The sequence below is a fragment of the Buteo buteo genome, chromosome Z (assembly GCF_964188355.1).
Source record: "Buteo buteo chromosome Z, bButBut1.hap1.1, whole genome shotgun sequence".
Lineage (NCBI taxonomy): Eukaryota > Metazoa > Chordata > Aves > Accipitriformes > Accipitridae > Buteo > Buteo buteo.
In genome coordinates this window covers 49660603-49673255 of record NC_134204.1, presented here as the reverse complement: position 1 = coordinate 49673255, position 12653 = coordinate 49660603, and the positions used below count along the sequence as shown (strand labels likewise).

At 38.4% G+C, this 12653-nt stretch overlaps 2 protein-coding genes across 22 annotated transcripts in view; one reads left to right on the top strand and one right to left on the bottom strand.

Annotated features, from left to right (window-relative positions):
* The window catches only part of SEMA4D (semaphorin 4D), a 99306-nt gene that overhangs the window by 84536 nt on the left and 2117 nt on the right, over positions 1–12653 (top strand). For all 7 annotated transcript variants that reach the window (XM_075019939.1, XM_075019938.1, XM_075019937.1 and 4 more), the window contains 2 exons: positions 269–475; positions 11520–11729. In XM_075019939.1, the coding sequence (XP_074876040.1) occupies positions 269–475; positions 11520–11729 (417 nt within the window). The remainder of the gene's footprint in view (positions 1–268; positions 476–11519; positions 11730–12653) is intronic.
* SECISBP2 (SECIS binding protein 2) overlaps positions 4013–12653 on the bottom strand; it is a 42216-nt gene continuing 33575 nt past the window's right edge. For 9 of the 15 annotated variants that reach the window (XM_075019934.1, XM_075019929.1, XM_075019928.1 and 6 more), the window contains 5 exons: positions 8997–12330; positions 6039–6163; positions 4959–5114; positions 4548–4776; positions 4013–4226 (listed from right to left, as the gene is read on the bottom strand). The gene's annotated coding sequence lies outside the window, so the exon portion shown is untranslated. The remainder of the gene's footprint in view (positions 4227–4547; positions 4777–4958; positions 5115–6038; positions 6164–8996; positions 12331–12653) is intronic. The other 6 variants (XM_075019922.1, XM_075019925.1, XM_075019924.1 and 3 more) reach the window with 5 other exon arrangements.

Here is a 12653-nt window from a genome sequence, read left to right as displayed (position 1 = left end):
ATGATTTGAAGCAGACTGTCTTCTCAGCTTTAGTTGAATGGCTTATAACCCGGGGCGGGGGAGCAGGGAGGGATTGGAAGGTTGGAAAAAGAAACGTGGGTGAAGGAGGAAAGCGCTCTTCTCTAGGCACCTAGGGACACTTCCTCTTACCCTTATAAAGTTCATTTGTCTTTTTGCATTATTTCTTCAGCGTCTGATGTATTTCTTACAACTTTTTTTCTTAGTACCCTCTTTTTTTTTTTCTTTTCTGTCCTCTTCTGTCACACAGCCTCATCTCCTATACCTTTCCCTCCTACTGGTACCTCCTTTTTGTCCTGTGTGGGAAGTGATTCACCTCCTTCACCCACCAGTACCCAGCCTGATGTTTGGTCTAGCACAGACCCTGTAAAGGTCATGTTGTTGCCACCTTTCTTAAGTGACCAGGCACAGCATGTTAGTATCCAGGGACCCTTTCACCTCTTCTGCCAAGCCACAGGTAAGTTGGAGGACCCCTGTATAAATCAGCATTTTCTACATTAAAGATTTAGATACGTCGCCATGTACTGTGTATGTTTTACTTTTTTGATGTCTAAAAAAAGAAAGAAAAAGACCATTTGGGGATGTAAAGTCAACATGCTGTTACCAAGAATCTGGCACTGTGAATACTGTGCTGTAAAATGCAGGCTCTGATTTAGCAGCCTACTTTAGTATATTAATAGTCAATTGATTTTATAGGCTCACTTGCATGCTGAAGTTCACTGAATCATGATTGCATATGGATGTTTAACAGGTTAAGTATTTTCAGTTTCAGTATGTATGCCGTTTAAAAAGTACACTTCTTTTGGATTTGAATTTAGTATATTTTTCTGGACCAGGTCAGTTATTCCTTTTTAGTCTTAACTTACTTCAAATGGTAGAGTACTTCCAGTAATGACAACATGCATTTTACAAAGAATACATTATCTGGGGTGTACAGGAGAAGGACAAAGCTATTTTTTCTATAGAAATTTAACATTTGTCTTTCAGCTTTTGTTTGGATAGTAGTTGCCTGTTTAAGCTAAGTGAGATCTAATGGATCTAAATAGGTTCTTAAAATGTAACCTTATTCCTTAAAAGAAGAAATTATAAAGATTAATTTTAAAAAAGTAGCATTGTTTCATATTGTTCTGTCTGTTAGTCAGAGTGTGTTAGTGTGACAGGGAATCAGATCAAAATGCATAAATCTTTATTAGAGTAGGTCTTAACAAAGGCATGATTTGTATTTCCATGGCTAAAAAGAACCAACAGCAGGATCGGGGTTCTTTCATAGAATAGAATCATAGAGTCATTTAGGTTGGAAAAGATCTTTCAGCAATAATTTGTTCACTGTTGCTATCAGCAATTCAGAAACTTATTGTTGTCTGTCATGAAAAAAATTGTAGTAATAGCGTAAATAGCACAAAGCATTTAAATAGTGTGATAATCGTGCTACAGATCTCAGATTTGTTTTAAAATTACTTTTTTCATCCAGCAGTGTCTGTTTTAACATGATACTCATGTGTTGCTTTTATGAAATTGTCAGTAATTGTAATTGCCTTGGCAGTGAACTTAAGAAAGGAGGAGCAGTGTCCTAAAGTCAGCATGCGGAATTCACTCCTGAGGAGGTAGGGATGAATTGTGGAAGAAACCATAACAGGAATCAGACATCCAAGAGGTGCAGTGATGGTGCAGGCAGGGGTGAGATGAGCCAGCTGTGGAAATGTTTCCAACTTCTCTCAGAAAGCAGTGAAGGACTGGACTTTGTGTTACAGATGTGGCTTTTACTCCCTTTGGGAAACAAGACATTTAGCTGATAGATCACACCCTTCTCTTACCCAGAATTACAACTTTATTCTGTTGATTTTAAAAAACCCAACCAACAAAAGCAAACCAGCACACCAAACTGATCTAGATCTTTTGTATCTTTCTGGGACCTGCACGTGAGAATGTATAGATTTATCCTGGGTGGAGGGTGACTAAGCAAATGCTTATACTAGGAAGCTCTCTACTTGGATTTATTCACGTTCCTTCAGTGCCTGTTGATGTTTCTGTATATAAACATAGCTGTAATGGAACTTTATTTCCCTCAGCTATGAATATAAGGTAAAATATAAGGTGTTCACAAGGAGCGGGAGGGTTAATGAGACTGGCAGAATTAAATGTCATACCTGGTCTGCATAAAGGATATGTTCTCAGCAGATGTATGATGCAAATACATAGATTGCCACATCATCCAGTCAAAAACCTGAAGCTTATTCTTAATTAAGTTTCTAATGTTATTTTTATGAGAACTACTGAATCTCTTCCTCTTTTAAATTGTAAATGCCTGTTTCAAGCTCTCTGGAAACTCAGCAGGAGCTGGTGAGTTCTCTTGCTCATCTTGTGCTCATCCCACATGTTTTAACCTGAAAGCTTGCCTAAGGATAATATTTTACAACCTTGTAACTGGCTGATTTCAAAAATGTTAAGTTAAAGTGGATACAGCATAAACAGCCACTTGTCACATACAGGTGTTGTTGGGTTTTGTTTTTTTTTGTTTTTTTTTTGTTTTGTTTTGGTTTTTTTTTTTTTCTGGAAAACTCCAGCTGTTCCTGAAAAGGAAGGCATACCTCTCCTTTCACAAAGTTCCTCCCTTTTTCTCTCTACTCCCCTGAAGAGCCTCACATCTTCACATTTCTCAAAAAAAACCTGTCTGCTAGATAATGCACTGGCAGACTTCAGGTTTCCTATATACTTTTTCTAATAGAACTCTTCTCTCTCATTACAGAATTTTTAAACTCTTTAAAGGCATTTGAAGCAGGCTTCAAATAAGTTGAACAAAACCTACACCATCTGGTGCAGGGGAAAGGCAGTGAGTTGATGATGTATACATCTGCTTTATAGTTTCTCTGTTGTGCTCTGTTGAACTTGGGTATGGTAGAAACAGGCTCTTTCTAGCAGTTTTAGTTCTGCTTAAAGATGCTTTACTGACACCTCCTCCCCTAGCTGTAGTATATCCTTGACCTTAACTTCACAGATGAATGACATACTAGAATATTCTAAGTGCTGAGCAACAATTTAAATGCATTTATAATCAGAAACAGTGCAAAACATTATGTTTTATTTGTATTTCTGGCTTGCAGATTCAGACTCTCAGTGTCCATGATGTCAGAAGTCTTACCTGCTCCCTTAGTTTGTCTGAAGCTGGAGTTTTTCCATAATGGTTTCTTAACTTTTTAGTCTCATTAAAGTAACCCCTGGAGTGTGAACATAAAAATTCTGCAGACTCAGCAGTATACTTTAAAGGAGTTACTATTTCATGGAGATACTGAGATGGGTATCTGGTAACATCCACGTACAATGCCTGTTCCCTGTGGATATGCTATTTTAAAGGGAGTGCAAGAAAGCTTCCCACATGCATGCGGGAATGCAGGAAAAGATCTGTAACTCGCAAGAATCAGAATCGCAAGTGATTCACTACAGTTTTTGTCTTTTGGTGAAGCCTGGAGTTGCACTGAAAGGTGTGCAGAAGGGTGGGGAAAATGTGACGCACTGCACTTCACACAGTGCTGCTGCAGACTGAGTAAAACTAGACATAAAGTGCCTGCAGAGTGAGTCCGAGACAGAGTTTGCCCAGGGCTGTGTCTGGGGGCTGGCTGTACTGGTGTCTCCAAGTGCTTGTGCAACACGGGTCGCAGCAGGAGGGCTCCAAAGTCCCTGCACCCCAAGGTGTGCCCGATTTGCCTCTGGGAGAAGGTGCTCATCTCTCAGAGACTGACCTACGCACAGAAGTGAGTCAGCTTTCTCTCTGGAAGTGGCTTCATAAGTCATTCCTGTGTGAGGTTTTTTAGATAATTGCATCACCCGTGGTGCCTGGGGGTGCTCTGGTTGGTTGACCTGGTGCAGTGCATTAAGAGCTCAGTCAGGAGACGCATGGGCGTATGCAGCACCCAGAGCAGAATGAGCCTGCATAGGAAAAGTACTTTGTGCTAGACAACGAAATGTTTGTCTAGGACTACAAATTACAGCATTTAAATGTGTCTTAAAAGGGAGTTTACTTTGGTTGTTAACTGTATTCTACTTTTACAAGAACACAAATACCAAATAGCAGTATTCCGTGGACATAACACTTGTGTCTTATCATCAGTTGCAGTTTTCCAGCTTTTTTTTCTTCCTGTGAACTGTTATATAAAATAATGCCCAGAACATCTCTTCTTCCTGCCTTCGTCAGTGTTTCTTAATAATTATGCCTGTGGACAGATACATCATTAGTTTTTGAAACCTGAAAGTGGTTTAACTTGTAGCCTAGAAAGGAAAAGCTCTGCATCTCCCAGGACAATTCAATCCACTGCACAAATATTTTAAAACTTTCTAAAATAATTTTTAAATTTTTATGCAGTACATTTGGAGATTTCAGTGGTGATGCTTTGTTGAAGCAATACTCTTGACTTTAATCTGTATGGTTGCTTAGTAATCTGTGGTTGGCTTATCTTTATCCTCATGAAAATGCTAAATTTGTACCCTGTTAAACAGTTCCATATCCCGCTTTACGAATTAGCTTCTCCACCAACCTTTGGAGTTTTATCCCAAGCTGTCTGCCTGTGACTCAGTTTCAGCCTCCTTGGCTACAGTACTCTTGACAGTAGCTGTAAACATTTAATTTTGTAGTTTGTACCACTTCTTCCAGTGATTTCTGCACTGACTGAACATTCATCACTTAAAGGCATCTTGGCATGATAAAACCATTCCTTTGTGCAGATCTCTGACATGCCACTTGTTTTTTTATTATTTGAGATGCATCTAGAAGATAAGTTGAAAAAATACGATTGTTCCTTTAATACATTAACAGCAAAGGACTTAGAAGACTTAAGATTATAAAATAAAGTAAGTATTGCAGACCATTTTGCATAAAAATCACAGACATTAAAAGTATCCTTCTTGTTATTTTAGATTGCAGTATCTTAGGCCTGCAGTAACCTTACCTGAACATTGGCACTTCTTTTTTCAGACATCAGGGCTTGCTGTGGCACTCTGACATCTAACTCTGCATGCAAAACCAACAGCATTAAACACCTTTGTTAAGTTTTGGTGTTACCTTGGCTCTGGTGGCTTCCTCCATAGTAACATCTGTAAAACAGCTGAAAATTAATTTCTGTAAGGATTATGGGGTGGATGATGCACTCTTAAATTCTGGCATCAACAGCAGATTTAAAGAAATTTCTGTAGAAATTTCTTTTGCTGTGCAGTTCTATATGTAAAGGTTATGGTCAAGCTAAGAAAATTGTGGAAAGGTGTGCAGGAAGAACACACACACACATACACACCTCCCATTATTTTCTTGTAAGGACTAGAATAAGATCAATGTAAACATAACTTAAACATAAGGCACGTCAAGTTAAAAAAGGGGAGATTGAGGAGGAGAAGTAGAACCAAGAGTGTCTTATTAATTCTTCCTCAAAAGATTTCATTTTTTTTCTGCTGAATTGAATCTTACCTTGCACAGTGTCATACACTGAACATTATACATACATTATATATATACATTATAAAAGGAGAAGATCCAAATGTAATTTCTAAATGACTTCTGGCATGTGTCCTCTCAGGAGAGATATTCACTTTGGTGTTACTTGCTTCTATGTACTATTTGCTTACAAGGTTTTACTTGACCTCCCAGCTTAGCTTTTTTCCTTCTGAATTCAACATAGATATTTAAACTGTTTTTCTCCTGGCCAATATGCAACTGTGATTCAGTAATGTCTCATCTTGGAGCAGTACACTGGTACTAACTCCTAAACCCTGGCTATGATTGAGAAGCTGGATTTCCCAGTGCTGCCTAGTGAGATATGATGGGTTTGGGCTGGTGTTGGAGTCTCTGGAACATAACCATGATTTTATGCTCTTTTCCTCAGAATTTCCTGTTACCCCCGCCAGCCCAGTTTGCAGACTGACTACCTGTACACTTTTGTCTTCCACACAGGAGCTACAACCTGTAGACTTGTAATAATTAATCTCTCAGTATCATGGCTGATAAACTGGGTATTGATTTGGAACATAGTTCTCACCTTTTTTTAATGGTTTCAGCAGAATTTGCTTAGTAGAGCTGCTTCAGCGTGACATGTGCATTGTTCCCTCAGTGGTGACGAAAATCTCATTTCCATCTCTTCAGTCATCTTCCTGCTAGATCCGTCTGGCAAGCAAAGGAGCAAAAGCCTTAGCTTACGCTCTCTTTAGAGCAGGAGTGATTTCTGGAGAGCACATTACTCCCTAAAATGTGTTCTCCAATTTTCTTCACTTTATTTTAAAACTTAATGTAGTAGCCTTGTTAGCCAATACGAGGGCCCAAAATAACTAGTCCCTGGTTCTAGCTTGCTAGTGTTTCATTTAATTATTCTTCACAGGCAATTATCTGGGTTCCAACTGCAAAACCTTTTCTGGGACCCGCTTGGAGAATATCTAAATAAATGCTGTTCATGCTAGGAAGCATGGGCAGTTACGAATTGCATCTTCATCTCATAGGCAAGTCAGCCATTTTCCCAATCTGCTTTTAAATTCCACTCTGAGAAGGCAGATGCTGTGTCCTACTTTGATCTGCATGCACTGTGCATCGCCTCTGCTGGTGACTGGCTACTTCTTCCAGCTTTTATGTGGTTTGCATTTCACAGGAAGCACTTCCTGCTTTTAATCTGCCTTAATAAGGCTGCATCAACTTGTGGTGTTGATGTTACACAAATGGACTAGTAATTTAATGAAGGCACCAGGTTTTTGAAGGAGTGTGTCATGTGTTTTTCAGTATGAATGATTTGGTGTTTGAAGTAATATTCTTTGTTGGCATTTCAGAGAGGTCTGTTTTCCTTGGCTTAAGTATTTTTTGTTTTTTTTCCATTGCTGTCAAGCCATTTCCAGTTTATTTTCTAGAATGTATTGTGCCCGCTTTAAAAAAAACACCACCAAAAGCAACCACCAAAATGCACAAAACTACACAAACCCCCCAGTTATCTGAGATACAGGCTACCTACCTTGTGCACTATTTTTAGAAACCTACAAAGATGCTTTCTCAATTTAAAGATTCTTTCTTTCCCCACTTTTCCAATCTGTTACCCTCCTGATTGCTTCATTTACTATTTTTCTATTATTTTGCTAGGTTGTCAGCAATTATGACTCAGGCTCCTACCACTCAAACTGTGACCAGCCTTAAATCTTAACTTTCATTCATGTACTGGGTAGTGCTGGTGGTTGTTTTCCATATTAATTATTCACTGACCTTCTCCTGGGCTAACTTTGATCTCTGATTTAAAACAATCTTTCTGCACCCAGATGATAGTGTCTTTTTAAAACTTAATCCCTGCTCTGGATGAGAGCTTCCTCTATGATCTTGGTTTTCTGAAATCTGGGATGTTCAGTTCAGTAGCATTCAGTACAAGCCAAAGCTGCAAGCTAGAGAGCAAGCATTAAATCCAGATGCCTTTTTTTTTTTTTTTTTTTTTTAAATCTGCTGCATGTATGAGCTTTGGAAAGGGTTTTGGTGTGTATTGGGGAATACAGGGGATTTTCTCCCCAAGCCTAAACTTCCTGTCACTGCAGCTGGCCTCTGGTAGCAGTTCTGTGTCTAGATTATAGGATTTTGTGAGAAAGACTTTTTGTTACCCTGCTAGAATTTCTCTGTGGGATACCTGTCAGTTACCTTCACTGGATTTCACTTTGCTGTCAACTTTCCGAGATTAGTTTAGCTGGTGAAAGCTTTAAGACATTTAGGCTTGCTGATCTTGTTTTACGCAACTTGCCTTCCTCTGTCTTGAAGTGTTTCTCTGAATAATTTATAGGGAAGTCTTGTTTTAATGTTACCCTTCAAGAACCATGTTAAAAATGAGGAAATGGTGTGCTAAACCAACACCAGTGGGGTAGCACTTCTGAGTGTTTCACTATACAGCTTCATTGGGTGGCTTTTGAAATGTCTACGCAGCTCTCCAAGTTGCAGCATTTGGCAAAAGGAGCTAGCTTGGCCAGTACTCCCTCTTGCTCCTCCACCCCAGCCTTATGTCAGTGAGCTCTACTTAATTCCTAATCTCTTGCTTTTAAATTAGTACCTCTAAGCTTTCTTGAAAGCCATATGTCTATTAGGATTTGATGCATATATGGCAAATGCTTGATTTGGTACAGTTTAGGAGGGCACATCAGCATCCCACTCTGAATCTGTAGCTGTACACTTCAATTCTTTAAATCTGGATTTATTTATTTACGGATTTATTTTAACCTAAGATGGAATTTACACCAGTAATTCAGTGAGTACAGTTAGACTGTGGGTAGAAGTTTTCAAGCAGCTGCCGTGGTTTAGGTTTTTAATGCTATCTATGGCTGCTGAAATTTTTCCTTGTGGAAAATCTTCAGGCAAAATCATCTGGTTACTGAATACATGGTTTGTGCAAACCTACCTGACTTGATGTATGTCAGAGAACCCATTTTGCCAGTGGAAACTACCCGGGCAGTACCTGGGCTGTTACTACCCAGGCAGTACCATTTCACTCAAAATGCTGGAAGCAGAGGTGTAGAAAATGAAACCTATATGGAAAAGTAGCAAACACTTCCAGACACTGGAAATTATGAAGGGCTTATGCAGAGAAAAGGGGTAGTTCAGACAGTGCAGCAAGGCTTTTTATTTTGTTTGATAATTATTAACCTTTCCCTTTCTAAAATCATTAAGGTGGTGAAGTTGATTATTAATAATGTATTTACTGAGATTGAAGCAATGTTTTCAAAGTTAACTGTTTGAAGTATCTTTCATTGTTGCTTAAACACAGCTACTTACATACGTAAACTGATATGCTGTTTAATTCTCTGCTTGAATATTGTTTTAATAAGATGACTTTTTTAAATCTTTCAAGCATTCTTAAAACGGACGGCAAAGTAAGTAGATCAAATGTTTTAGAAATTTGTATTTTAAAGTTTGCACTAGACATGTAATTAACTTGTATTATAGTAACAGTAGCAAATGCAGAGTATATGTTCATATTAATTTCCTTTACCTTCAAAAAATACTCCTGTATCCATTACATCAGAGTCTGAATTTACCTCACTCTAGAGTTCTAGAAAATTTGCATTTAACCAATGTGATTCAAAGTTTTTGCAGATGAAACAGTTTCACGGTGTCCTTTTTCTATTGCTTAATCCTGAAAAGGAAATCAAAGTAGAGAAAGTAATAGCACAGTCCCTGAAAATCAGGAATAAACTGCAATGAAACATGAAGATCAGTAAAAACCCCAATGACTGGTGCCTGAACCTAGATTTTGCTGTTGACTAACTTGTAGGAGTGGGGATGAGTGTGTCTCTCTGGGGATTTCCAGTGCTTCTGACTGCACAGAAAAAAAAGGTAGGGTAAAATTGCCCAGTTGCAACTTCTTAAGGGGCTGACCTGAAACAACACAGCTTGCAAAATTTCCCATATAAGGAAAATAGTTGGACTTCAGTCTTTCAGTAACAGGAACAATTGTGATCTTTAGCACCAGAAAATGGAGGAGGTTCTCTGGTGTGAATAATAACATCTGAAATAAGTCTAGGGAAGTGTCCTGTACTGAACATGCCACTTACTCACATGGACCTAAAATGGCATTTTTCAGCCTAATGATTTTAGGTAATGGCCCTATTCCCATGGGTCAAGGCTTGAACTATGGCAAATAAGACTTAGGAGCTTGTGGCTTTACTTGAGCACCTGGCTTTTAGCTTTACAATGCTACAGTAGTAACTCTTCTATGCTTGGAAAAGTTCATCCTGAGGTTTGTGCCACAGCATTCCCTCTTACTGATCTCCACTGTGGTCAAGTTGGTCTTAAATTCTCCAAGTCAGCTTGACCGCTGTGAAGACTATCGCTTAATTTTGTTTCTGTATTAATGCTGTCAGATTTATTGTGGCATCTGTTAGAAATTATAATCCAGAGTGTTTTTTTTGAAGGTAGGTTTCTACTCTTCAAAGCCTTTTTTCTTTTTCCACTTAAAGATTTCTATCTTTCTGCTGTGCTTGTATTTACTTACTATTCCTCCCATTTGTCCAAATTCCAACTTCAGCATTAGTTTACTGAAATAATTTGTCCCTGATTCCAGACTTCCCATGATTTTAGTGACATGTAGCCCATCTACTGTTAATTGTAGAATAAGTACAATCATCCATAAGACACTATTTTTTTTAATGTGTGCTAGGCTAGCTGTTTTCACTTCAGCATATGCTTGCCCTTTCTACTTTGTCAGAGCTGTTGTCAGTCCTTCTCAAGAGATTGTGCCACTTCCCCCCCTGCTTCCTTCCCTCAGAGACAAACACTACCAGACTTTAACTAGATCATGTTCTCTATCATTCACCTTTACTTATACTACTAATTTATGTCTCCATATTTGTAGTATCTCGGTTTATTTCCAAACAAGTTAAGAATTTAACATAATATGCTGAGAAAGTGCACAGATACAAAGACTACCTTGTTTGTTTGTTTTTTTTCTCTGCCTGCATGGCTGTCTAAAATTTAATTAGTTTTCAGGATGCTAACCTAGAATCAAATCTTTTTCTAGAGAAAAATGCCACATTGATTTACAATCTGAAATACTTACAGTAAAAGCTGACTTATGTAGTAGATTACCTGTTCTCTCAAGACATACTTGCAAAAAGTTTTTTTTTTTACCCCAAATTTCCCTTTATCTCTTCTCTTGCTAAGGCTAGTCTGGATCCTAGGCCCCAAGGGAGAAATAGGCATGTTTTAAACATCGGAATTACTACAAAGTTCTTAACTTGGCCTAGATGTCTTCCTTTTTAATGAAAAGGCTCTGATACTGCCAAGTATACTTCAGCCAACCTTACTAAGTTTCTGGGAACAGCTGTTCTGTCCTCTGGGCTACTGTCAATCTCTTCATTTATTAAAATTCTGTCCTTGCAGGTTAAGACGAATAATAGCAACGAGGCTAAAAGATTAGATTGCTCTTTGTTGTTGATCCAAGCTTCTTCCAAGTTCTGTCTTGCCTAATTGCCTACTGTGACTAATGGTTCTGTGCTTTTTCCAATTCTGCTTCTTTCATTATTAGTTCCAGCATCTTTGATGCACTGAGTTCTTGAACTTGTTCCCCTCCTGGCCTTTTTTTCAGATTTTGCAAGGCATGTCTCAGATGGTTTCTGCTTTGTACCAGAAGCTAGCTCGATCAGCAGTAGGTAGCATGGCCTAGCTCTACAGGAAATCATATTGACAGATAGTGCTGATGTTCATCATCTCCTCTATCATGTTTGTGGTTTAAGTTCCCCCTTGTGAGAATCCAGACAGAATTGCTTTATACATATGAACTCACTTACAACTTTGGTTTGAACATAAATTATCAGTGCTAGATCCTTTTTATCCCAGATTTTTTGGTACCCAGAATTTCCGCTAAAGAAACCTAAAACCCATTACAATCAATCATTTATGCTTTTGAGCCTAATCGTGAGGTCTTAGGCTCTTGGGGTTTTGGTTTTGTTTGTTTGTTTGTTTTTCAAAGTCTCATCTTGTATTTTCTTACAAAATAAGCTGACATTCTTTACAGGTCCACATGACTCCTATTTTGTCTGGAAGAAGAATGGACAGAAGATGAAGGCATGCATCACTGAGCAATCTCATATGCTGTTTGATGGCAGAGTGCATGTCCTAAGTTGGGTGAAAGATTCAGTATCAGAAAATACAGAATACAAATGTTCATTCATCTCAGAAGTTGGGAACACAACATCAGAAGTGTTTATCACAGTGGAAAATAAAGGTAGGATGGTTTTGAATGTATGCCATGTTTGGCCTGACCCCGATACAAACAAAGCTTTGTAATTTTCACCCATAAAATGTGCATGTCTGAAGATGGTAACTCCTGCTTCCTGTATTAGTATCCATATCAATTGTTTATGAAAAGGTTTTACAGCCATAAAAATTCCTTCTTCCACCCCATCCCACAAAGGACTAACCTGCAAATTAGCAGTTATGATCCAGAAATGAAACCAAAACTGCTAAACTAAAGGACACAAATTGGAAGTCGGATGAGTACTAGAGAGTTAAAAATAGGTACTCTGCCAGAACTCTACAGGGTAATGTAGAAAAATTCTTTAATGCCAAGGAAGTGAGATGGTAAAGAGAAATGCCCACCACCCAGGATTTTCAAAAATCAGATGATTTGTAAACCACCTGTAGTTGGGTGAGGTCAGTTCACTAACTTCAGCAAGCTCTGTGAGATCTTCGGCTACCCACAACTGACTGCTGCAACTTGAGCATCATTTGCAACTAGCTTTTGAGAACTTACCCAGGTCTGGAGAAGGTCTGAATAGTCTTTAAAAAGACAGCTGGAGCAATGAAGATGATATAGTATGGATTTTCTTGCCAGGGTGAAGGAAAAATTAATTAGCTGGCTAATAACAAACACAAATTTGTCAAGAACAGCTCAACCCTTCTTTTTTCAGTGACAGAAAAAAGCAGCAGGAGTTACACAAGTTGTCTTGCCATCACTCCAATAACTTTGAAGTGTGTCTTGGAAGCAGAATGAAGAGCATATCAATGAAACTATCGTAAATGTAAAACAGAGAGGGGCCTTCACTATGCTCCAAAAGCATTATATATACTGTTGCTAGTGTCCTGACAGATAAATAGAAAATACATTGATGTATATCAACACCAGTGTTACATTCTGCAAGTAAAACTG